A 27889-nucleotide genomic window follows, 5' to 3' on the forward strand; every position below is an offset into this window, starting at 1 on the left:
TAAACTGAAAATGTTCCCAGACAATATTTGGGATATTTTATTTTAATAAGGACCACTTAATTTGTTCTTTGGCAGATTGCAGCACCTACAAAGAAGCAAAAGGAGAAAGATATGAGAACCATTTCTTTTATCTGACATTCTGCCCAAAGAACGGGCATAACTCATCTACTTCTTTTGCAGAAAATCTCCTGCCAACATTGTTGACTCATCTGTTATGTACAAGAGTGTTCAGCCATGCTAAAATTCATCTGGAAGGTTCACCTGGGTGTTTCTTAATTTAACTGCCTCAAGACAAGTGGGCCACTCTGAGAGATTAGGACTCCAGCTCTGCTCTCTTTAATGATGGGAGCTCTAATTCAGTGTATTGGAACAGCATCAGGTTGGAAAAGTCTGGTGTAGATCAACATCAGGCAAGGGCTGTCACTTCATAGGATGTACTATGGGTGAGGCCAGTTATGCTTGCTCAGCATTTAGTTTGTTAATGAAAATGGGATTACTCATTTCAGCAGTACATTATTTTCTGCCATTGCTTTGCCCTTAAAAAAAAAATCTATTGATGAGATTTGTTCTTAAATGTTTGGTTTTATACTGTCCTCAGGCCGTTATTTGAAAGGCATTATAAAAATAGTTCAATAAACCAGCCAGCCATTCAGCATGTTCATTTTTATGAACTCTGCAGACAATAGGATTAAATCATTGACTAAGATTGGCAAATTGCCAGTTAGAGAAGTTGCTACCAAAAACATTCTGATGATATTGTCCAGCAAGTCCCTCTAATCTCCCAAAACCCACCCTTCCTCAATACATAAACTTAATCCTGGTGAAACTTGATGCAAATTAAGTTTTTGAGGTGTTTTTTTTCCAAATCAAGCCTGTGAAAGGGAAAATATTGTTAAAAAATTGAAAGAATTCCCTAGATCCGTGATGGCGAATCTATGGCACGTATGCCAGAGGTGGCACGCAGAGTCCTCTCTGCTGGCATCATGCCATCGCCCCAGATCAGATCTCCATGGCGTTTCTTTCGTGAGCTTCTGTTTCCCTGCAAACAACAAAACAGAAGCTCACGAAAGGAAAGGAATCTTATCTCTTGCTGCACTGCCGGTGTTTGGAAGCTCTGCCTCCAAGCCAACTGGTCTTCGGGTCTCTTCCGCACATGCGCACTTGTCTGCTTATGAGCATGTTTGCGCATGTCAGTGCATGTGCATGCATGCCTGTGTATGTGCATGCTTGCGCATACACATGCATGCACACGTTTCAGTTTGGGCATAGTTGCGTGTGCAGTTTGGGCACTTGTTCGCCATCACTGCCCTAGATTATCTGATCCTAAATCTTCTGAACACTAGATGGCAGACATCTCTTTTAAATGAACCAGCAACACTGACCAGAAAGGAAGTTCATTGAATGAAAAAGTAGGTTTGGGGCAATTGCAATATTTTGTGGATAAAAATATATTTTGACACACTGCCTACACTTATGCTATTCTTTTTAGTTGTTCATTTATAGTCTATTAAATCTTCATCACAAAATTTAGTCTTGATCCAAAAGCTGATGATTTAAATGATTTATTTTACAGGATCCCAAACAGCTCTAAAAAAAGATTCTTAACACAAGTCTACAGGAGTGTTTCTGGCCCAGAGCAACAGAAAGAGCTCTGGAGCTTGCATTGAGCTTAAGAAACCAGGACACAATTAATTCATGTGCCCAAATGCTGTGCTCAACTCATTTACTTTTTGATTCTTTTATTCATTAGCCCAACCTTGTAGGAGGTTATCTGAGGAAAAGTAAAAAATCTAGTCTTGTATTAAATAGCTTTGAAGAAGCCACTTCACATCTAAACATAATTTTGGAGGAATTCTTAAATGGGATGTAATCCAAATTAATTTTAAATAATTTCATAATCCCTTGATTTCTGCAAAACTGAACACATTGAGCATTTTTTCAGGGAAAGTAAACACTTTCAAAGAGCTTATTTTGTTTAATTTGTTTGCTTGTGCTAATTGAGATTTTAATTGGTTTAATATTTCACTCTATCTTTACGATGATTTCTGGGAAATGTACTTCTATGAAGAAAGCACTGATTATTAAACAGAAAATTTTACGATTCTACCAAACTACGTCTTAAAGGTAATATCCACATTATGAGCATTCCCTTAGCGAACATTCAAAGTTACATGATAAGCACCCCCTAGCACTTACGAACAAATCCCCAAATTACTAATATTGCAGCACCAGAGCAGTTGTTCACTCTTATGAATGACCACAGACCACTCTGCAATGTTTGCCCTGCAAATCCCCCCCCCCCCGCCAGGTCTTCAAAAGTACTTCACCTTTGGTGACTCTCTTATCTTGCAAAGATCTCCTCTCACGGTTTCTTTGCCTGCTTCATTGCTTCAGGCTTTCAAAGCATTCATAAAGAACAGAGGTCTAACATACCATGAGACCATGCAAGATCAGTAGTGCGAGATCTGGTGCTACTGATCTTATGTGATCTCACACTTTAGTCATCTATTCTCTGCAAATTGAGGCCTTGATATTTGCAAATGTAGGTAAGGCTTCGGTACTTCAGGCCTTCCCTCCGTTTGCCATTTTCTTGCCAGGAGATTGCATTCCTGCAGGCTTCAGCAGCCTGTTGCAAAAAGCTTTTGTTGGGCGGATGCCTCCCTCTGAAGCTCTGTTCCTACTGGCAAAGGCTTTTTGAAAAGGGTTGCCAAAACCTACAAGGATGCAACACTCAAGTGCTTTGCTGACAAGAAAAAAGACCTGAAGGGGGGCGCGTTCCTCCAGGTCTCCTTTTTCATCGCTGAAGACCGTCTTAAGCAGTTTGTTGGTGAGAAAGAAGATCTGGAAGGGCACATGCAGCCCTCTGGGTCCCTTTTTTCATAGCAGAAGTCTTCTTCAAGCTCTTTGCTGTAAAGAAAGGAGGGAACAGGCAAAGAAACAGGCTGGAGGAGACAGATCTTCATAAGGTAAGTCACCCGCGCAGCAGGATGGGGGGAGCAATTGTGGGGACCCCAGGGGAGGGAGAATGAGGCATCTGTGGATCGAGGGAGACCTTGGGTGATCTGAACCAGCTGGCCTGTTCCATCACTAGCCCCTCCATAGCCTTTCCCACACTGAGATACCTCATGTGCATTAAAGAACCATGGATTCGATTAGCAAATGCATGGGCGAAAGCAGGGAGTGATCTCGTTCAAGATACCAGATTCACTCCTATGAGTCCTTCGGTTACAAATGGAATGGGCACGCTCCATTTCATTTGTAAGTCTAAGACTACCTGTAATTACGATTAATGGATACAAAATCCATTTCAAAGTGTTGTCTGCAGCTGAGCTGAAGTTGTGGTTAGACATACTGCATAAAAACTGTTTTTCTTCAGAAATATATTTGCCTCCCTAGATTTTGGCATTTATTCAGAACAGACTATAAAGCATAAAAAATATTATCTGAGTCATTGGCAGGAAACATTGACTTACTTTAGTTTTGATTTGGATTTCTGATATTATAAGTTGCAAAGCCTGATTAATTACATAGATTGCTAACTTGGGCATTTAGAGGATCGCAAAGGGGCCAATGAAAATCATATATTTCAAAATTGTGACGTAAGTAGTATGCAATATAAGAATGCAAATACAAAAGTCACACAATTTCCATTGAGACACCATGATATACCTATTATTTTTGCCCTATTGCAATGTGTCCTAAATGCATATGACTACTAGAGAGCAAAGCAACAATATTCCTGCTATCATTTTATTAGGTTCATAATGTTTTCAAATGTACTTCCTTTATAATAAGTAGATAAGCATTACCCTGGTTGCATAATCCCTGGCTATTTTGCCCCAATGCTGCAGAGCAGAGAAATAAGAGCTACAAAGAAATGATGAATAATATGCATGTAAAATTAGTGCAAGGAGATATAAGAAACTTAAACTGTCCTGAACAAGGTTTTACTTTATTGTGAAAAATATCACAAATAATTTAAAAATATATTCAGGATCAGGCCTGACTATGAGACCATTAGGGAATAGGCTATTAGATGGACTGGGACGTCAAAAAGCATCCCATAAGAAGGCATCTGATGACATTTGTGTTGTTGCCAAGAAAGCAGCATGGATCATCTGTGTCACTTCCAGGAGGTGGGTTCAGCTTGAGGGAATCTTTACTTTTTTACCTCGCACAATACAGGAGTCCAACTTACAACCATTCTTTTAATGTGCATTTGAAGTTACAATATTGGAAATAAAGGTACTCATACTATTGACCATCACAGCATTCCTATTGACATGATCCAAAATTTGGGCCCTTTTACATCTGGCATATAATTACAACAATTGCAGCATCCTGGAGTCACATGGTGACTATTTGCAACTTTCCAGCAGGCTTCCCACAAGCAAAATAAAAGGCCATAGCTGGATTTACTTAATGACCACTTATGGTCATTATGATTCACTTAACCATGCAATGATTTGCTTAGCAACCAAAAAAGGTTGTAAAAGTAGATGTAACTCACTTCACAAATGCCTTGTTTTGCAATGGAAATTCTGATACTAATTGTGGTCATCAGTCAAGAACTATATACTGAGAGTCACTCACTTTTTCTAACCTAATGTCCTTTTAGGTGTTTTTGGACCTCAGGTCCTGGAATAATGTCTATTTACAGATAGGCAACTTGAAGCAACAGAAAAAAGAGTGATATTTGGCTTCATGTTTAGTATCTAATAGTATTTCTGAACACAAGATCATGGATAATTAACTTAATAAATGCAGGCAATGTGCAAAGGTATATATAAGAATCTTGCTTTTATAATTTTTATAAGGATGAAACAAGGAAACTGAGCGCATGCCTCTGATTATTTTTAGTTTTTTTCACTTGAAAATTTTCAGATTTATATTATAAAGGCAAGCAATATTTGTACTAGGCTTCATAAAAGTAAAGGTTCCCCTTACATATATATGCTAGTTGTTCGACTCTAGGGAGTGGTGCTCATCTCTATTTCAAAGCCAAAGAGTCTGTGCTGTCAGAAGACGTCTCCGTGATCATGTGGCTGGCAAAGGTGCACGGAACGCTGTTACCTCCCCACCAAAAATGTTACTTGCATTTTTACATGCTTTAAAATTGCTAGGTTAGCAGAAGCTGGGACAAGTAACGTCAGATCACTCCGTTACACGGCACTAGTTTCATACAAAACAGCAAAAGATACAGTATATATCTTGATAAATGGTTAGTTAATCAAATGCTGCTTCACTCTTTACTAAACTAAGTCAGCATCGTCCATGCACAACATGGAAGCATTAACAGATTTATGGACATCTCAAGTTTGGCAAAACCACAGGTAGTCCTTGACTTAAGACCACAATTGAGCCCAAAATTTCTGTTGCTAAATGAAACATTTGTTAAGTAAGTTTTGCCCCATTTTATGAGCTTTCTTGATACAGTTGTTAAATGAATGGCTGAGGTTGTTAAATTAGTAACACAGTTGTTAAGTGAATCTGGCTTCCTCATTGACTTTGCTTATCAGAAGTTTGCCAAAGATGATCAGATGACCCCAGATATCTGGACAACCATGATAAGTATGAATGAGTTGTCAGGCCTCTCAATTTTGATCACATGATCATAGGGATGCTGCAACGATCATCAGTGTGAAAGACAGTGATACGTCACTTTTTTCAATGCTATTGTAACTTCGAACTGTCACTAAGTGAACTTTTGTAAGTCTAGGACTATCTGTGCCTATTTTTTAAGAAAATGAACACAGAGGATAGAATTTTTAAATGAAAATGGAACACAGCCCTGTTATCTTTTAAAAAGGCATTTCCTGGCTGGCCTCCAGAGAACATAATTCATGTAGTGACATTTTGTCACAGATTCCACTTATCTGACTAAGCCATCCAACTCTATCACGTTTGAGAAAGCAATGTCTTTCTGCAGAAGCTAAACTTCAGATGATTCGAGCAGTCTTACCTGAGTGACACTGTGCTCTGCTAAAGAGCTGTCATCCACCTAAAATAGGAAAAGAGATTCAGATAGTTAAGGAAGATAAAGATTAGCCAGGAGAGAGATAAATAGAATGCTGATAGCTAAGTCAAGAAATCCATAAAAATAAATAAGGCTTATTTAAAAAGGAGAGAGTCTTGACTAAATGGATTTGAGGGGGAGAAAAGACACAAAGCCAATATATATTGACAATTCAGCAAACAAATAATGAATTTGAGAAGCAAATTGCTAATGACGCAAAGACAAAGAGATGGTTCTTGATTTAGTCATAGAATTTTTTCCATTTAGAGTTAGTCATACTTAGAGTATATCCATTAAAATCAATGACTTCTGAATTATTAATGATTAACTTATATCCTACTGAGTCCAATGAGTCTAGTCTAAATATGCCTAAATCTGGAGCCAATGTCATAAAATTGTCTTGCAGTATGCAATATAATATCCAACTAGATAGCAATGTCTAGCCAACTTTGGTTGATTTTGAAAAGCTAAGCGGGTGGAATCTGATTAATACTTGTATGGAAGTCCATCAGGAAATGCCACCAAGAAAAATTCAAGAGTGTCTGCCTCCATGAAATATTATTGTTTGTGGGAATGTGCCTCAGAGACCTCCAATCTCCAATTTTCACATCTAAGTTTTCAGAGACAAAAATTCTGTTCAGAAGGAGAATATCCACCATCAAAAAACCTCTTCTGACTCATCCAGGGCCGCTAAGTCATGTTCATTCTAATTCGACATCAGAGGAAACTGAAATTAAGCATGCTAGGAAAGAAACCACAGCTTCTCTGGATTTAATGCTTTCCAAACTCAGGGGAGAGATTTGTAAAATACAGAGATGGCCTACGGGATTTCTCTTTCTCACATGAAAACAAAAACCCCTATATCTATTGTTGCTGAAGCTACATCAACAAGCATGCAAATGTATGAGAGATTCAAATCACAAGAGCCTCTAGGGTAAATTCTAGGAAGTTGTGCTCATATATGAGAAGAAATAACGATTGTGAAATTGTATGGACAAAGGCTATAAAGATGGACATCTTAAGCAATGATCAATTAAATCAGATGGAATATAAATATACTAATTGACAATTTGCAAATTAATTATCTGGGGAAAGAGTATGCTGACAAATATTTTTAAAATTATCAGTTGGGGCATCTAAAACTAATATGGAAAATTAAAGTCAAATCTCCTTCAGGTCAAGCTTGACACCTGATGACTTCCTATGCATTCTTGACAACTAGAAGAAATGGTTTATTATTATTATTTCAAATGTCCCTGTTAATTTTCTCAAATATGTTTTATTTTCATTTTCATTTCATACAGTCACATATATACTGTGCATGACCGGGGCCATATAACATTGAGCAATCAACACAGCCATCTTTGTCAAAAATACTCCCCAAAATACAAACCCAATATACCACTTCAACCCTCCACACACCCTTTCTTTCACCCCCTCCAACTTTCCTTTCTCCCCTCCAACATTCCCCTCTCCTACTTCCCCTCCCCCTCTATCATTCCTTTCTCCCAATACACTCCCTCCCTTCCATCTCACCCTCCTTCCGATCCTCTCTCCCACCCTCTCTACCCCTCTTTCTTCTTTCCCTCTGCTCCTCCCTTCGGTGTATTTCTACTATCTATCGATATATTCAGCTTCTTATTTTTGCACTAGAATTAAAAAAGCAACAGTATACAAGTGCAATCATGTTACTTTAAAATCTGGCACATACTATATTTTCCCCCTTCCCCCTCCCCCCTATGACTCCACCTCCCTTCCCCCCCGACTTCCCAGAGCCTGTACACGGTATAGCTTTTTATCAAACACAGTCTAAGATATATTAAAACCAAGGAAATTTTTTAAAAAAAGAAAAAAAAAGAAAAAAGAAAAAAGAGAAAAAAAAGTCAGTAAAATCTCTGCGTTGAACTCAGCTTCTTGCCATTACACAAACTTTAAGCAGTTTACATTGTTCCTAATCTTAGTTGTTTGATTACCTGCAGGATTTCCCCAGAAGTTATTTGTTGGTTCAACTTTTGCCTGTACTCTTCTCTAACTAGGGGCATTATCTCTTTATCTAAGTATCTGTCTATATCTAAACCCTTAATTTTGTCCCCTTTGTACCTCCTTCCCTCTATAACACAATTTGGATACATTTCAAATTTTTCTTTTGATTTCCTCTTCCAATTCTTTTCGTTTTTGTCCTTGTTTATGTCTATGTATTTTGTTTATATTCATCAGTACTCCTTTCATATATGCTTTACTTACATCCCCTACAAATTCCATGAATATACCCTTATTTGTATTCAGAACAAAGTATTCAGATGGCAATTTTTTACAATCATTAATATACTTTTCATATCTAAATAAACTCTCATTCGACCTCCAAGACCTTCTTGCCTGCACTACCCTTCCCAATTCCGTCCAGACTGGGTTATGATCCAAGAGGACCCTCACCGCAATCTTTTGTCTTCTTCACCCTAGAAAATAAATCATTAGTGATTTGTATAAAATCAATCCTTAAAAGGGTTTGATGCCCATCAGAAAAAAGGGGTGAAGTCATATGCCTCTGCGTTTCTTTCTCGCCAAACATTTCTCAATTCGAAGTTGTCCATCAAGTCTTTTTCCCTTCTAGAATTAGGTCTAATGCGATATATCTTCCAAAGGGATCTACTTCAATTAACTCAGCCTTAATGTCTTTTCTTAAGTATACAACTATACCATTTTTCTTTTCCATAGCAGAGGTCACAAAATATTGACCAAGTTCGGGGTTGAACAGGTATTTTTGATCAGTTGATTTGATATGAATTTCTTGCAGACAAATTATATCATTCTTGAACTGTTTGAGATAGTGAAATATTTTCTTTCTCTTCTGTAAAGAGTTCAGATCATAACTCCTTGATCAATGGCCGATGATTATTGAGGTTGTTGCAATATGCCTTGTTTTCCCATTCGTCTGGTAGTCATACGGCTAGATCTTTGTTCTCTGGTCCCTTGCCCTTCCGGAAGGAGGAAATGGTGCTTTTTGTCTGGTAGTTGTGTGATTTGCTGTTTATCTTGTCCTTCTCGTAGTCTTTCTCCAGATCCAGATAATTCAGGGTGTCCCACCTTCAGGGTCTTGTGATAAAAATCTCGGGCTTCCCATACAGAGTTGAGACGATATTTTTGCTTATCAAATGTAATTATGATACCAAATGGTACATCCCATCTATACTGTATCTGACGGTTTCTGAGTTCTTCCACTAGAAAAGCATAATCTCTCCTGGCTCTTAGCATTTGGGGTGGTATTTCTTTCAAAACAATCAAATCCTGTCCGCAAATTTGAAGCCTGGTATTATAAGACTCTTGTAGTATCATGTTTCTAAACTCTCTTGTAGTAAAGAATATAATTACATCTCGGGGGAGTTGCCTCTGTTTTGCCACCCAAGGGTTAGCGCGAAAAATTTTTTCGATCTGCCAGTCAAAGTTGGAGCCCGGTCTTTCCACCAGACGGTTAAAAGCCTCTGAGAAAATCTGCTTCAAGTTCTCCTGTTCGTTTTCACGCAGCCCCCTGACTCTTAATGCAAGCTCCATCTGTTTGTAGTGTAGCATAACAATTTGTTTTTCAGCGTTTTCAACTTTTTGTTGCACCACTTCAATTTTGGATGTCAAGTTAGTGTTGGCTTCATCAAGAACCTCTAGCTCAGTGTTTTTCAACCTTGGCAACTTGAAGATGTCTGGACTGGCTGGGGAATTCTGGGAGTTGAAGTCCAGACATCTTCAAGTTGCCAAGGTTGAAAAACACTGCTCTAGCTTATCTTCCATTCCAGAAACATATTCTGTCAATACAGTTACAAGTCCCACCATATTGTCCTTTGTTTTGGCAATCCTAGTATCAAGCTTATCATATAAGTCTGCATTAAATTTCTTTATCTCCTCTCTGAATTCTCTGAGAGTTTCTAAATTCTGCTCTCTAAATTCTCTAAGAGTCTCAAAAAAAAGTTCTTTCGTTAGCAAATCTCCAGTAGGGGGCGTAGAGGGTGGAAGCTGCAACTTTGTGCCAAGTGCGTGAGATGTATTCCTAAAAAGAGGTCTCCCCGACTTTAATTTTGATGCCATTATATCTTTTCTTCAAACAATTATTCAACAATTATTCAAACTCTGCTGGCCCGTTGTGTAGCTTACAAAAGAAGAAAGTATTAAGTCCCCCCTTTATTTGTTCTTAAAGGTTTTTCAAAAGGTTTCAGAAAAGAGCATTGTAACAAAGCAGGTTTCAAAAGATTAGCATTGTAACGAAACAGTTCATATTCATCTCTGTTTGGAATGTCTCTATATTAACAAGGAGTCTTTTACAGCTTTTAAAAGTTGATAAGAAAAAAGTTTTGTAAGCTCTTCAGAGCAACGAAGCTAATTAGTAAGAGAATGCTATCTGGCTATTCCTTTGATCTTTTTCTCTGCCGGACAGTTAGAAATGTGGCACCTGCCATTTTAGGAGCTTATTTTTTTTAGAAACCAAATGCACAAAGAAAGCTCTTTCTTTAAAAAAAGGGGGGGCAGATAAGGTTCTCGGGTACGGACTCTGCTTGTATTAATCTCAAATAAATATATCAAAAATTGTCCTAAGCGGGGGTTCCTTACTTTGCGCCGTAATAATTACAGCAAAAGTTCCTGGCACGGAGGTGTGATTCAGCCTTCGGTCGACCCCCCTTCCATTCGCAGCAAAAAAAAAAAAAAGCTGCAAACTTCAAAGAAAAGCTCTTACCAGCTGGATCTCTCTCTCACTCTTCTTTGCCTGAAGAGTGAGGCATCTACCAGGTATTTAGGCAGATAACGCAGCCAGGAACTCGGGGGCAGCTCGTTAAGCTGCCGCCATCAGCAAGGTCCCGCCCCGGAAGTCCCGTCCCTGTTAATTTTCAAGAACAAGGTGACCCTGTTATTGCCATAGTATTAATGAAATCACCCTTGGAAAAAGTTTCGACTTACCAGAAGGAAAATGAAGCATACTAAACTGAATATCCTACAAATAAATGAATATAAGTAATCCAGAATGGATAATTTTAAATCAGATGATAAATCAGATGATTACATGATACATAGTATTTTTGATCAAGATTAGAACAAGATATGTTTGTTATTTCTGGGAAGCTTTTATGGACTTTCTGTTAACACAGAACTGAAAACATAATACTTTGTGGATTTGTTTATAGGAAGGATGGGGAATAGAAAAATAAATGTTTGTAACATTAGAGGGGTGAAGAGTCACTAAATATTTTTATATTTGCAATGAAGATTGAAAGTCTGTACTTTGTGGGCTATATATTACATTATTCAGGTCATGATGCATATGGCAATAAGAATGTACAATAACTAAATATAGTTTTCCATTGTGAAAAAGGAAAGGATAAGGAAAGAAAATCAACCATGGTGGTCAACAAATAGAGAAAAACAACAAGAAAAACCACAAAAGGTTTTTCTTTCCTTCAAAAAAAGATCAGAGAAATCAGGACATTTTCCATATAATGGGAGACAAGAATAACCTTTGACAAGATCTAGTAGAGGCAAAAGAAGTTAAAGAAAGTTAAAGAAAGATGGGAATAATAATACTAATCCATCAATTCCATAAATACTATTATGAATGGGACAGTGGTGGGTTCCGGATCCCGGTGCAAACCAGTACGGTGCAACGGGGCCCGATGTCCACTACATTAATGCACGCAATGGGCGCATGCACCCTTACCTCTTGCGACGCCTCCACAAGCCTCCGCAACACTCCAGCTGCTGGGCAGAGCATCGCGCAGGTGCCGTGTGCTCCATGTGTGTGCACGGAAGCGCGGAAGAGCTCAAATACAGGTAAGGAGCTTGGGCGGGTGGGTGGGCCCTCTGGAGCACTGTACTGGAACGGTACTTGGTGCTCCGGGCGGGCACCGGTATGTCTGTACCGAGGTGTACCGTCTACAGCCCACCACTGGAATCGGATTACACAATGAAAGATAAACTATTTCAGGAAATAACTCTACTAGAAACAGGTCTTAAGGAAAAAAGACCAATAAGCAGCTAGAAAGGCACACAATGAATTTTTTTAAGTTGCAACAGAAAAGGCTAAGGAGCACTTGAGAGACCGCCTTCTGCCGATTACCTCCCTCCGTCCCATCAGATCGCACAGAGTGGGCCTCCTCCGAGTTCCATCCGCCAGTCAGTGCCGACTGGCGACTACGCGGAGGAGAGCCTTCTCAGTAGCAGCTCCGACCCTTTGGAACGATCTCCCCGTAGAGATTCGCACCCTCACCACAGTCCAGAGCTTCCGCACAGCCCTCAAGATCTGGCTATCCCGTCAGGCCTGGGGATAAGATTTGCATACACCCCACCCGAATGTTGAATGAATGTTGTGTTTTATTGCTATTATTATTTGTATTCACATATTATTTTACGTTTTGTCTTGCACCCCCTTCCCATGAGTTGTAAGCCGCCCTGAGTCCCCTCAGGGAAAAGGGCGGCCTATAAGTGACAATAAAATACTAAAAATACTAAAAATACCAACTATATAAACAAATGTAAAACAAGATTATATGGGGGTCCTTGATGCTCTTATGACCTTGGTTGTTTTCTTCAGACATTTCATTACCCAAATTAGGTAACATCCTAATGAAATATCTGCAAGTAAACATCCAAACTCAGATAACATCAATGACCCCTCGTTTCAACCCTGAACTACAAATTTTCTTATTTACAAGATTGTGCAGTTTGGAGACTGAAAAGTGCACTATATGTAATAAAGGGCAATTTATGTATTGTTTCATAAAGTGCAAAAAATATTCAAGTTATCAAATATGTCCTAGTTCTTCATACAAGCAAAGTTACTTTGATTTCTTAATATTTCATATTAGCCAAGATTTTTTCACTTCACATTTTAATTTTCTTAATTATTTTCTAAGTATTTCCTTCTAACAAAATTGTACCATTTGACCATTTGAAATACTGTTTTAAATTCTAATTCTAATCCTGGATGTCAGTTCTTCAAATTCTGACATTTTTAAAATACATTTGTTTTCCAAGTGATGCAAATTTAGAGAAAATATTCTTGTCCACCTTCCCTATTCTGAACTACACTGTCTCTCCTGCCCCAGGCCAGAATGGGACAAATTGCTGCAGTCAGCTCACCACCTCCAGTTTGCAACCATCAAGTTGCTTCTACCAACTCACCACAGCCAAGTTGCCATAGAGGACCTCCACATGTCCAACTCACCATGGGGACAAGTCACCATGGGCAGTCAGAGTGAGAACTGGACAGGTGAGTGAGCAGAACACAGAGCAGTAGTGGTAGCCATGGGCTTCCCATTTTCACACTCACACACGTACACACACACACACACACACACACACTGCTGCCGCCACTGCCACAGCTGCTGCTGTGCTAAGGTCCAGGCTGAAGAGGCCAGGCACACTGGTGATGGTGGGGTGTGTGAAAAATGGGATGTCCCTACCACCACTCCTTACTGGCCACCCAGTGGTGGGTTCAGACCAGTTCAGCTGAACTGGTAGTGGTTTGGCAGCCTGGGTCACTGGAACTGGCAGCTACCCCCGCTTGCCACGCCCACGAACCAGTTCCCCGTCTGCTGCCATCTTGTTTTTCAGTTCTGCGCATGCGCAGAACAATTTTAATTGCAGTGTGCATGCGCGCACAGCACATGCACGCAAAGAGTGCATATGAATAAATGAGCAGTAGGGCCTACCGGAACCCACCCCTGTGCCCGCCCCACCACCACTTACATTGTTGCCATTTCTTCGGGCCGAAGATCAATGTGATGATGGCAAGGGTTATGAAAATGGCCACCACCATTCTGCACTCTGCCCACCCACTCACTTTCCTGCCTGCCCAGTTCTCCTTCCAGCCACCCACAATGAACTGTCCCCATGCCGAGCTGGCCATGTGGAATTGTCCTGTGGCGACTTGGGCAGCAGTGAGTTGGCAGAGGCGACTTGGCAGTGACGAGCTAGCTGTGCAGAACTGGTCGCAGGAAGTTGTCCTAGATCTGTCCCAGGCACTTTAGTTCTTCTTGAAGTAGATCTAAGTTACTAATCACTGCAAAATTTCTTCAATGGAATCATCAGAAGTTCTCACATAGCTTTAAATTTTTTATGCCTTTGAGTAAGTGGTGACTCATGTTGACTACCTGACTTAATCCTTGCAGGTTTTTTGTCAACAGTTTGGCCTTGACATTTTCCTAGGACTCAGACAGAATGACTAGTCCAAGGTTACCAGCTGGCCTTATGTCTAAAGAGGAACAAGGATTCATTGTCTCCATTTCTAGCTTGTTCCATTAAGAACTACACCATATTGGCACTCCAATGCCTATTACCTGTAATATATTTCATATTCTGGCATTATATTAAGTCTTGGTCAATAAATAAAGGTAAACTTCTGTTAATTCTTCTGTTTTCTTCATTATTTGTCTTATGTTAACAATCTGATCTCATATTTTTCTATCTTTTTTTAAACGTGTTTTTATTTGACATTTCCACATACAAGTTACCAAGCCTATCAAACAGATTCCCATAATATATAATAGGCTAAGAATAAATCTGAAATACGTTTTCAATTGGGTTGGAATTTTAAAAAGAACAGATAATATCATCAGAGTTGGAAAGGACCTTGGAGGTCCTCTAGTCCAGTACCCTGCTCAAGCAGGAGACCTGATACCATTTCAGACAAATAGCTATTCAGTCTCTTCTTAAAAGCCTCCAGTACTGGGGCACCCACAACTTCTAAAGGCAAGCTATTCCACTGGTTGATTGTTCTCACTGTCAGGAAATTTCTCCTTAGTTCTAGGTTGCTTCTCTTCTTGGTTTCCATCCATTGCTTCTTGTCTTGCCTTCTGGTGCTTTGAAAAATATGTTCACCCCTCTTGTTTGTAGTACCCTCTCAAATATTAGAAGACTGCTATCATATCACCTCTAGTCCTTCTTTTTACTAGACCAGATTTACCCATTTCAATGTTTTAATCTCCAGCTTCCTAATCATCTTTGTTGCTCTTTGTATTACAGAATCTCAACATCTTTTTATATCATAGTAACCAAAACTGGATGCAGTATTCCAAGTATGGTCTTACCAAAGCCTTATAAAGTATAAGATGTGATACTTGATTCTATCCCTCTGTTAATGCAGCCTAAGATTACATTGGCTTTTTTGGCAGCTGCAGCTTACTGCCGGCTCAAATGTGAATATTTGTCTACTAGGACTCTAAGATCCCACTCTCAGTTACTGATACTGAGCCAAGTTTCATCTAATCTATACTTGAACCCAGAGCAATCGTGAGGCATGCTCTGAGATCTCCACACGATCAACATATTTTAAAATTATTTGCTGGAGGTGTTTCAAATTCTCTCAGATAACAAGAAAATGTTAGCAACCAGCAGCTTTTACACAGTAGAACTGCACCAGGGCCCATGTTGGAAACCCACTGTGGTAGTCTAGTTTGCACCCATTCCCAGTCAATCTGTATTTCTAGATGAGCGTGAACAGGCACATAACTCAGTTTAGCCAGCAAAAATGTAGGTTGATGGGTATTTATTATCAGCAAGCATTAACAAGAATTAAGTGGCAAAATGGAACAAAAAGCAGACAAAAGCAGGGAGAGATATGAACAAAATCAAGAGTTTACATGATCTAAGAAATTAAGTACAATAAAAAGCATTAAACATTTCCCGAGCCACTGGAAACAATAATTAGCATGGACAGTCCAAAGGAAGTTGCTTTTGGTGTTTCCAATTTTAACCCTTTTATAAACAGTTTTTGCTTTGTCTGCAATTCTTATACCTCCCATGTTGCCCTTGGGTAATTACGGTAGTTGGAATGAGTTCTTTTCTCTTAAAATTTAGGAACAGTTTGTGCAGTCCTTTACATTCTCTGCATGATTGCTCTGCAGCACATATTTAGTCTCTATAGATAACCGGGTCATTTTGTGAGAAAAATAAATTCTCAAAGGAATGGGAATCTATTGATCAAATTTACATCAAATCAAAACATAAATTATTGTGGATAATTTAACATTATTAAGCTTGTTTTTAGCCCTTATATATACACACCACCAGAGATAAAAAAGGAACACCAGATGATCCTTCCTCTATTCTGTATTTAAAGAGACATTTTTTCGGACAGTGATGGTGCATTTAAAACCCCACAGAGAAAAGATACAATTTAATATGTCTTGTGATATGTGAAGTGATCAAAAAGACCAACACTTTTCTTTCAAGGCATTAATGCTAATTACTTATAATAACAAACTGAACAGTTATTTCATACTTCGGGCTTGTGAAGGGCTATATCTCTGGACAATCATAAATGAGGTCCAAGGTAAATATTTCAGCTCAGCCATTCAACATGCCACACTTAACATGCTTAAAGGGAACTGATGTCTTACTTCTGCTTCCCACTTTGAAAGATGTTTCAATATTTGTACAACTTTTCCGATATAATTTCACTTTGATCCGAATTGCTGGTGATATAATCAAAGAGAATGAAGCCATAAGCTGCAGGCTCCGGATTTGTCTGAGATGGAAAGAGTTTTATAGTAAAGTAAGTTGGAATAAAAGCAAGGATGATGCAAGAATCACCAAAGAGTAAGAAATACAAAAGAAAATTATAAAAGTGCAGTAGACTCACTCTAAAATTCAGCTTCTGGATGACTTGCTGGGAATCACTTTCCATAATCACACTAGAATTTAAAAAAAGGAAAGAAGTTAAACATCTTAGAAAAAAGAATTTTCAGTCTTGTTAATAGCGCTTAAAAAATCCTGCAAATGATAATAAGAGTTACCAGACAACCTGGCATGTGTACTCATTAACAGTGATCATCTTGCATAGGAAGAGGCATTGTTTCATTTTCTTCTAATGCAATATTTTCTTCTAATGCAATATTTTGTGTAGGTTTTTAGTATTAAAATGTCATAAGAACCAGTTAGTCAGTGCTGATGCTTGTTATGAGATTTCCTGGTCAGCTTTCAGATATTTATTTTGTGGTTTAAAGTTTTTATTCTAAATTTTATTCTGATCTTCCTACCTGTTTTGCAGAAGTGTGAGTATAGTCACTGCTTTTCTATATGAGATATTCCTCTGTATTTATCTTTATTTATCCCCCTTTCTTTTCTGATTTCAGTTTGGCAGTCCTGTCTCCTACTGAACTGAATTTTTTTTTACTTATAAATCTCAGTCTGAGCAATTTATATCCCAGGGAAACGAGTTCTCATCCATAAGCCACATTCAGCCTTCTATCTAATTGCATGTAACTTATTTAACATTTCACCCACACAATTCAGAATAATGGAAATATTTTTTTAAAAGGCTTACCACATCGGCTTCTACCCTGGTTTTGACCTTACTATGCTAGCTAAGCTCTGCCCATCACTGGCATCTCCCACCTTATATTAACACTATGGGCCTGAAGCCTTTGTCAGCATATACTTTTACCTGGAACAAAGACTGCTCAACTCAAGAGAGATTTCCTTTTGATTACACTTGTAGATAATCACTCTCTGTCTCAAGAAAGTGGGGACAAGCCCAATTTGGAAGTAAATAAAGACGAATTTTGAAATGTGAATTTAAAGTATCCCTTATTTTTACCATTCAGCTGGCTTTCTTAATGTGACATACCTACATTGTATCTCTCAAGTACTTTAAATCATTGTGGTTTATTTATTTATCAAATGTATATGTATTTTCTCATCGTTCAAGATGATTCTCAGCAGTTTATGAATCATGGCAATTATTTTTATATCCTGATTAGAATTTGAGAGTAATATAATTAGTTAGTTTGCCAAAATTTGCCAAATGTACTTTATAGCAGAAAGAGATTTTGAATAATATTGTATTTAAACTGCACAATATTGTGCATTATACAGAGTACACTATATAATACATACTTAAATCCAAATTTATATTTAAAGACTACCAGGTAGTGTCAGTATGAAATGTATTTTACTGTAGGTTTTCCCTGTGATTCTTTGCATATGTTTTCCCTTCCACAGAAATCTCACCCTCCATCAACAATCTCATCCACTACAAGGAATACCCCATCCATGTTTTCTATCAGAATTCGCTTCTCCACATTCTTTCTAGATAAAAGAGAAAACGACAGCAATGTTAATTCCAGGATGCATTATCTACATTTGCTTTCCATGATTTCCTGCCTGCTACATTCCCCAGGATTTCTAATGTTATGCTGTCTTACAATGGTTTAAGAGTTAATGCCTTTTCCTCAGAAATATCTTGGAAATGTAATTTCATAAAGGGTCAGATTAGACAAAAGATCTTTAAAATAAAGAATTCTCAGCACCTTGTCAAATTGCAACTTCCAGAATTCACTGGAGAAAACCAGGATAAAAATTATGTGATATAATTATATAGACTGATAAAATAGATGCTTCCTCCCCCACCCCCAAAAATAGGATTTTTTAAAAAATGGAAGATGTTTCTGGAAATGGGCACTTTTTTCCAAAGAAAATATTGGTTATAAATCATTGTTTAATTCAGGAGTTAAGTATTGGAATTCCATGGCCTAAGTGATTGCTTAGTTGAGGATATTCTTTTTTGGAATACCTACCTTTGGTTTGTTTGTTGCCAATGATTTGGACCATGTGGGCTAAATTTTGAGAAATTGCAGTTGCAAATAGAGCTTTGAAGCTAATAGATCTCAATTGGAGTATCTAGAGAGTAGAGGTCAAAGACTGGATTCTATTCCCTAGATTTTGATATATGATACTCTGGTAGAATGCAATTTTTTTTTTTTTTTGCATTTCAATACCCAGATGATACACTATTCAATCTCTTCTGAAATGTGTACCATACAACTCTCCATAATGAACTTTTGCCTTCCAGAAATAGCTTCCAAGTGAATTCAAAATAGCAAAGAATGACTTTTTAAAAAGTCAATTATATTCTCATGTTAAAAGCACTTTTTAAAAAGCACTTCTTTGAAAATAAATACAAAGGCCTTTATTTAGTGTCAATATTATAGATAAATCTTTACAGTTGAGATATTGCAAAATTGAGATATCTGTGCTAAAAATAGCTACCAACCAGTAAAGGTATCCTATTTTCCCCACTACTGGTTTGGTAGTGGGAGCACACACATGTCTGGGCATGCGTAGAACCTTCTGCGCGTGTGCAAAAAGTCCTTGATGATGTCTGAGTGGGTGGGTGGAGCTTTACGATGATGCTACTACTTGTTCACCTGAAATGGTGTGAATCGTCAGCATACCACCTCTGCAATCGACTCTCAGGTTGCTACTTATTGTACTTTTATAAAACTTCTTGAAGAAGAACTTCAGATATTGTTCTCTATATAGACACCAACCAGATAGTGATTACATATGTATTTCTATGCAATGGGAGGTCAATAATGGAAAGCATAATTCAGAGGACATGTTGAATTTGCTTACAAGGAACTCCTTTGGGGAAAATAAACTGTAATGTCAATTCAACACAACCAAGATTAGGTTAAAAGTGATCATTTTCAATTGCCCACCCAGAATTATTTAAGATTGATAGCCATATAAATCTTTTAAACAAACAAAAATAATACTTTTTAAATGCCAGAGGAACTCAAGAAAACTATAAATATTTCTTGGGAGATTTGATTTTCTTAAGGGCTTGCAATTTGGCATGTATTCTTAGACTAACCAAAAGCCTTCCTTCTTAAAGACAATGTTTCTTGACATGTGCCAGGCCACTATAGGCAGCAATATGCAACTGGGATTATCCATATATATTCAGACACAAGAAGGTTATTGGTAGGTTCAATGAGTCCTGACAATTTCTGTTCCCCAGTCCATAATTCTGGTGCTTGATAAAGTAATCCTTAATTCCCAGCAGAAATAACAAAAGTAACTCACCGCAGCATATGACTGAGGGATTCAAAGAGACAGGAAAGAACTGACATCAGCATTAACTGGAAAAAAATGGGATTCAGAAAAGAAACTCTTATCAATAACAGTCAATATCTGGTCTAAGCATATATTTCTGCCTAAGTACTACTCTTCAGAAATCAATTGGAAGCAAATCAAATTGGGGTTTCCACAAGGCTCTTTCACCTAGCAACATATGAGCTTTCTGAACAAAAATGATTTTGTGTAAATCATTATTTGGGGTCCTGTCCAATCAAGATGAGTCTTAAAAGCTTCCTCCCTCAAGTTTCTTTCTTTCTTTGCTTCCTATTTAACTTTGTCTTGCCAAAGAGATAATTTTTGGGAAAAGGAAGCATGCACCAAATATAAACTAAATACAAGTACAAAATCTAGAATATTATTTTGTCTATTCTTTTGTCACACTTTTTGCTCATTTGCCTATGGTTTAAAAAAAAATTTTAAAGGACATATTACCTCATTTTCATGGGAACTCCCCACCACATAAAAGAAAAGATCAATGCTGCTTTTATAGACTATAGTTAAGCCTTCTAAGAAAGCAATCTCACCTGTGGGAGAAAAAGAGAAAGAGAGAATTATATTAACATTGTGTTCAAAGTATCCAAAACCTGAGAGGCTGATGGTTTGCCATATCTTATTTTGGCTGTACCCATCTAATATCTGCATATTTCAAGAACTGTGACTCAAAAGGAAACTTTCCATAGATGCTAGTCATTATTGATATGGTTTTTTTAAAAAAAAAATCTTTCAATTTGAGTTACTGGCAACCAGACCTAGTTAATTCGATAGCAGTAGAATTTGCCTGTTATGAAAATAATTCAGAATTCTGTGCTTTGGAAATTACCCAGCCATGAATACAGCTTCTTTCTGCTACTTGTTAATGCAGTCCTTTTTTTTTTTGCTAGCTTCAAGTCCTGAAAGAAATTGCTTTAAGAATTTGGTTAACTTTAATAAATCAACTCCTTTAAGCAATTGCACTTTCTCAGGTTTGCATAGAAAAGATTGGCTGATTTAATGAATAACAGAGACATGCTGTGTTCATGTCCATATAAGGTCCAAAGCAGTGGTACTTGCCTGCCACTTACGTGGCCTGGTTCTGAATGGACAGTGGCCCACTAGTGGCTATAGACTGGGGTTTGGGAACCCCTGGTCTAAAACACTGAATTTTGAATTATTCTCAAAGCATGCCCAATCCTCAGCTTAGGTGTAAAATATATTTGCCTTCATGATCACAATCAATTTTTGCCCTGTGGGTTTTTCCTGTAAGGTATAACACCCTGGACATATAAGTTTACGGAAGTGGTCTTTAAACCCATTTCACCCACTGCTTGCCTCTTTGTTTCTGCTAGACTCAGTCATATGACAGGTTTATCCTCAAAGTCAGATCAACAAAACATAATTGCTACAATTGCATACATGCTGTGCCCTTAAATGATTATACAATAGGCTAAGGATTTATCATAAACTCTGAACCACAAATGGCACAACCTCATTTTAGCCTATTCAAGTGTGTTGCATAAACTTTACTCTATGTGCTTTTTGTTACTCCTGGCTACTTGAAATACATTTTGTGACATAGGAAGGAGATCTGAAGTGCTGAATCAAGGGTTTCTGTTCAGCAGGCCAAATGGTCAAATTGCTGAGTTTTGAGATGAATTTTTACTCACTTTCTGTCTTATGAGTTTTGTTGAAGACATTTCTCTCAAAGCTCTTCTGTTCTTTTGTTGATGAAAATGTGTTGTCATAATACTGTGGACAGTCAGAAAAGGATATTTAAAATAGAATTGAAACAACAGAGGCATGGGAAATGATTTGCAAATTGGAGTTATCTTTATTCAAAATAAATTGATTGTGTTGATTATGGAAAATAGGGTATCATAGCCTTCCAAAACTATCAGGTGAAAATAAATGTAAAAAATACAGATTTCCCCCAAATATAACTTTTCCTCCTTATGGCCTTTAATACTGCAAAATGTTTAACACCTATGTTCTTTTTTCCTAATGTTCTCTTATTTGTTCTCTTCCCATACTTGGCTTAAATCATGTTTTAACTGCCATCTCATTCCTTTCTAAATTCATCTCTGTGATTCTCTAATTTGTAATCTATGCACTGGTAAATTTAGATGCTAAATTGAGTTATGGGAGAGTTTGTGTGTGTGATACACAATAAAGTGGACACACATTATATTATGAAGATCTCTTTAATAGGGTCTGGATATATGTGACCTAAATTCTGGCCTCAAGAGCACCACTGCAGGCACATAGGCTTCTCTCCAGGATGACACAAGTCATGATCAATTAGGATTTCCATCCTCAGAGACAATACCCCAGTGTCTGGAATAGTCTATAGTTTTGACAACACCTAATTGCTTTGGCTGATTTTGTCAAGCTAAATAGTGTTGGTAGTGGTTAATACTTGATAGAAGTTCATCAGGAAATTAAGAGCTATAAATCGTCCTCGAATCACAATTGCAACTGGGAGCAGAATTTTCACCATAAATCAGGTGAAACCCAATTTTATGACAATTTTTACAGCGGTCAAGCAAATCACTGTAGACAATAAACTAATCAAGCTTTCTCAATGAATTTTTTTAAACAGAAATTGGTAAAAAAAAAGTCACAGTTCTGCAAGATGTTACAGCCAATTGTAAATGCAAACTGGTTATCAAGTGCCCAAATTGCAATCATTAAAATTGTGAAACAATTCTTTGAACAAATGGTCGCATACTGGGAAGTAAAAAAAAAAAATCTGAGAGAAAGACATTAGCAAACTCTCTCCCTATTGGTACCAAAGGAAGTATATTAACTTGCCCATCTCACCAACAGCTGTGTCTAATTTGAAGTAGTTCTTAACCTTAGACTGATGATGATCAAACTCCAAATGGGGCCACTAGCACCAATTATAGATAGCAACTGGCATAGACCATTATGGGTACTGAACAATGAGTAAGATCTATAATTTGACTTCTTATAAAGCAGTTGCCTATATTCTGTTCCCTACCTAATAAATGCAGCCAGCCAAATTTATCATGATTACTTAAAGTAAGGATCACTTATTCAGTTGGCTTATTTACCTGTACTTTCAGTGGGAGCTAATCAACAATTGCTTTAGATAATTATTTTATTTCTTAATTATTGGTATTTTACCCTTGATGGTAAAATCACTTTAGATGAAAGATAGTGAGTGATTGATACTAACAGTAATAACAATTACAACAACGATAATGGAGATTCCAGCCGTAAGTTGTGATCCCATTATCATTCATATTCTAGCCATTCTATATAATGGCTAGAATTTAAGAACTTCAATATATCCTCAAAAACCTTATTGTTTATATGTGATCTGGCAGCAATTCTGCTCCCTTGGCCTCCAAAACCACGTAGCAGAAAATGCAGAATAAGAGTGACTAGTAGATGACTTTTATTCCAAATAACTGCCTGGACAATTGGGCTTTTTATTATAGGAAGTAGACAGCTGAGGCAGCTGGGACGCTTAATGGAGCTTTATAAAAACAGCATTGAGGAGGAAATGAATTGAATGAGACATAAGTGATAAATTGGGAGTGAAAATGTTTTTCCTGTTAGAATTCTACAGTACAGGGACACTGACCAAAACTGACATATAAGAGAGAGAAAGATCTTCCAATTGTAAGGAGCAATTGACAGAAATCATAAGGTATTTGTCTGCAAGCAGCAAAAATGGTTTTAAAAAAGTAGATAGCAAGGAATTCTCTTGGACAATTTCAGAGGCCCGCAGAATGACACTCAGATGCCTTTTGTAAACATAATATTATATAGATAATCCTATGAATTAAACAGCCACTTTGGACCAGTGGTTAACCGCTAGTCTTGCCTTAGTTATGAAAGCTGGTGGGATGAAATTGGATCATTCTCAGTCACTCTCCCTTAACCCAATCCACCTCAGAGGGTTGTTGTGGAGAAAATAGAGAACGGGGGAGAGGAAGCCAAAAGAAGGAAATCATATTCTCCAACTTAGACAATTTTATTAACTTTCCCTGACCTTAGGTTTATCAGACCTTCAATAAGTAAGCAAAATGTCAAACAAAATTGCTAAAAGTATCCTACCTTAGCCAAAAGTCGCTGCCCAAAGCTGTCCAAGATGAAAATTGCTTTAATGGTATACAGAGATGGTTCCTAAGATCAACATTAATTGGTTTCATTTTACTGCGAGATTCAGAATATTCAGACAACAAGATAATTCAACAAATGATTTGCAAAGAGAGGTACTAATAAAGGAGAATGTTTGTATTTCAGAGTTGAAATGAGGGTCTGTGGTGGTCTCTGAATATGGTTGTTTTCTTGCAGATGTTTCATTTACCACAGTAGGCAACATCACCATTGCTGTTAGGGAGTTTGCTCTTAATTTATTCTCTAGTGGCTTGTCCTGTCAGTATTCATGGGAGTGGTCTTGTGGTGGGTTTTATGGTGTGTGAAGGTGGGTGGGTGGGTGGGTGAGCTATTTACTGTTAAGTTTGTTTGGAAGTTCCTTGATTGGAGTATTGTTCACTTCTTGACTGTTGGCCTGATGTCAATCTTAATATTAATCTACGCTCTTCTGGGTGTTGAGTGCTGATGAAGAGGTTTTGGCCTTTTTGCTATCTTTTTGACTTGCTGATAGTTCTTTTGCACAGTATGTAGATGTTATGTCTATGGACGGCTGATTTGTCAGGGTGTCAGGATTCCAGAAGTTCTCTAGCTTTTTTTATTTGGTTTGATTTAAGATGATCACAATTTTCCAGTTAAAATTATGATTAAGTCTATTTTGTATGAAAATTAATGAGTTTTCATCATGTCTTGTGCAAGTTGGTTTTCAAGGATGTGTTATCCAAGTCTTCTGCCCATCTGCCCTATATAATGGCTGTTGCAATCATTACACTGAATGTTGTAGATGACTCTTGTTTTTTCTTCTAGGGCTGTTTGGTCTTTTGGCTTACTTAGGATGTTTTGGCTTTACTTGGTTTGTATCCTACATCAATTCAATGTCATGTAGTTGTAAAAGTCTGTTGATGGTTTATGAGATATTTTTGATGTGTGGCAGTATACTTCTTACGCTTGGGTTGTTTGTGGTATATTGAGTGGGTGAAAGTGAAGTCTCTGATGTTCAACATCTATTCAACAGGCTTTTCTGAAACTTTTCTTTGCATTATTTAACTAATATTTCTACATGTCTATAGTTAACACGCTTCTCATCATTCTCATCACAACCTATCATTTTTTCAAATTTCTGTACTAATGTTCTGGATTCTATTACATTTCTAGTCAACCCAAAAGCATAATAGGAAGGTGTCAATAGGTTGGGAGAAAAACTTCCTTCTTTAGTAAGGCAGTTAAACACCAAAAACCAATTCAGCAAGGACAGAATAGTCTGTGTTGGTGTTGGTGATGGAGATGGGAAATTGAGTAGAGGATTAAAAGCATTCCTGAATAGCATTATCAGTATAGAAACAGTTTGCTACTGTTGTTAATTTGTTTAAGTATATGCCAATATATAGCAAATTTTACATTACCAGGATTCTGCCTTGACAGCATAATAAGCAAACAAATATCAAATCAGAATTTGCTCAAGATATTTAACAGTGCAGTGTATAAATTATTTCAATATTTATTTTTCCCTTTGGGTCTCCTTCCCTTCACAATTCTATCCACCCCTACTCTAGATAATGCTTTAGGTCGAATTGGTGTTTTCCTCAGCTCCCTCCTCGCTCCACCTGTAGTCCCAAGGACTCAACCCAATGAAAATCTGGCTACTATTAAGACCACTTCATTCTGTTTCTATTCCTCTCAGAAAGATTTTTCCTTCCAGTATCCCAACACTTTTTTCTGCCTGGCCGAACACGTGCCAAAACTTTAGAGTTCGAAGTTCTTACGTAGGCATTTGTTGTGATGCCTTCCCCCTCCCCCGTGGCGCCCGCCTTCCTTGCAGCTGCTTCCCCACCCGCTTACCAGTATCAGACCAGAGGGGATTTCCATGGCTCCAGACCGCACTCCGCCGGCGCGATCCGAACCTCCACCTTCTCCTCCACCGGATCCCCTAGCAGCGTTCCCGAGGTGGTCGTGCTGACGTGGCCGGGCCTCTGCTTTTCTCATCTCGGGTCGCTCAACGCCAGAGCTCAGTTTAGACCAAATGAACTGCTCCGCCCCATTCGGGCACTGGGTGGGCTGCAACGCCCCCCCCCCCGCCTTCCCGGCCTCTAAGTATAGCGTGAAGGACCACTTCTTAAAATGTCCACGCAGGGAAGAAGCGGCGGAAGAGAGGGGCGGGAGATGTGGGAAGCGAAGTTCTGTCAATCTGTAATGAGAGGGAAAAAGGCAGCCAAGGATTTGATAGAAACATAGAAAACTGACAGCAGGGGGAAAAAACAACTCGATGGTCTATCGAGTCTGTCCTTTGAGGTTTTCGTTGTTTTTGTTTCCGATTTTTTATTTATTTATTTTATTTGTTTTCGGATGATGAACAGTTGTTTATCCCAAGCATGTTTAAACTAAGTTACTGAGGATTGACCCACTACTTCCACTGAAAGTTGTTTCCAAGCTTCCATTGTGAAATAATACTTTTTAACATTACCTTTGAAGTTTGGTCTTGTCAGTTTGAAGATTTGCCCCTGGGTTTTTGATATTGGCTTAATATTGAAAGTACTGCCTTCTACAACTCTATTCACACCCTTAATATATTTAAAGATTTTAATCCTGCCACACCTTTTCCGTGCTGTATTCCAAGCTATACATACTCAGTTCCTCCAATCTTTCCTGTTACATTTTGTCCCTCAGACATTGCACCACTTTCTTTGGAATTGCTCAATCTTATATATATATAGATATAGATTCTCAGTAAGGGTATGGCTAGCTGATGAGAGCTAAACAGCTTGAAATAGATCTATACTAGTCTCCCTTTATTTATTTATCAGCACAAATAAAACAAACACACACACATACACACACACACACACACACACACACACTTATATTCGATTCCCAAACGTGGGTATGGCTAGCTGATGAGAGCTAAATAGCTTGAAATAGATCTATACTAGTCTCCCTTTATTTATTTATCAGCATAAATATAACATATATATATTAGATTTTTTACTATTAGATTTTTTACAACCCCTGGTAAGCCCCAATTATGGGAGGAAGCTAACTGCTTATATATATATATATATATATATATATATATATATATATATATATATATATATATATATATATATATATATATATATATATATATATATATATACACACACACATACATACATACATACATACATACATACATACATACATACATACATACATACATATGAGGTCTCCAGAACTGGAGACAGTATTCTAAATGGAATCTGATTAAAGTCCTGTATAGAGAATTAGGACCTTCGTTTTCCTGCTGATGGGGATATCCCCCTAGTGATGCATCCTTGCATTTTGTTTGCCTTCACAAATGGCTACACAGTTTACTGACTTTATAGTCATCTGGTATGAGCAGATGATGTTAGTTTTTCAGGAGATGGAAATCCTTCCTTCCCTTCCTCTCTAGCTCCTTCCTTCCTTCCTTCCCTCCCTCCATCCCTTCTCCCTCCCTTCTCAGGATCTGAAAAATGGAGAAATATTTCTCAACTCATGATCTTTGCCATTATTCAAAATACTTTGGGTAGAAACCCAGAGCCTCATATAAAGGCACTGTGGAAAGATTGGACAGCCATCTGATGGTCCCTGGATAATCAGCCCATTTCTATTTTTCTCTTTTTTCCTCCCACTCCTGATATCAATAGTTGTTGAACTTGTTGGCATTATTAGGAGTAAATTTAAACTCAGTGCAAGTCAACTAGCAAATCTTTGGAAATCTTTTGAAAGCAAACACTTTACACACACACACACACACACACACACACACACAACTTTGTAAGATGCATCAGGTAATAGTTGTACATTGCAGATGGCTAAAAATTGAATAAAATGGGTATATTTCTGGTCATGATATAA

The 27889-nt window shown here is 37.8% G+C and overlaps 1 protein-coding gene across 5 annotated transcripts; it reads right to left on the minus strand.

The window, feature by feature from the left end:
- Positions 1 to 26168, minus strand: COPZ2 (coat protein complex I subunit zeta 2). 5 transcript variants are annotated; one of them, XR_015696437.1, is made up of 10 exons: positions 25853 to 26155; positions 23975 to 24043; positions 21556 to 21637; positions 20345 to 20436; positions 19859 to 19914; positions 18002 to 18079; positions 16632 to 16683; positions 16390 to 16517; positions 5963 to 6001; positions 1 to 85 (listed from the first exon to the last, which is right to left on the minus strand). XR_015696437.1 is itself a non-coding variant. In XM_087713581.1 (9 exons), the coding sequence occupies exons 1-9, from the start codon at positions 25994 to 25996 to the stop codon at positions 38 to 40; spliced, it is 660 nt and encodes a 219-aa protein (XP_087569707.1). In that variant the 5' UTR covers positions 25997 to 26163; the 3' UTR covers positions 1 to 37. The 5 variants fall into 5 exon arrangements, 3 of the variants coding, with proteins under 3 accessions (XP_087569707.1, XP_087569708.1, XP_087569706.1); XR_015696436.1 differs by lacking the exon at positions 18002 to 18079 and having other exon boundaries at positions 25853 to 26167; XM_087713581.1 differs by lacking the exon at positions 16390 to 16517 and having other exon boundaries at positions 25853 to 26163.
- Between the last annotated feature and the right edge of the window lie 1721 nt (positions 26169 to 27889).

The sequence above is a fragment of the Thamnophis sirtalis genome, unplaced genomic scaffold (assembly GCF_051295495.1).
Source record: "Thamnophis sirtalis isolate CommonGarterSnake01/CBP01778 unplaced genomic scaffold, rThaSir2_p1.2 scaffold_4, whole genome shotgun sequence".
Taxonomy (NCBI): domain Eukaryota; kingdom Metazoa; phylum Chordata; class Lepidosauria; order Squamata; family Natricidae; genus Thamnophis; species Thamnophis sirtalis.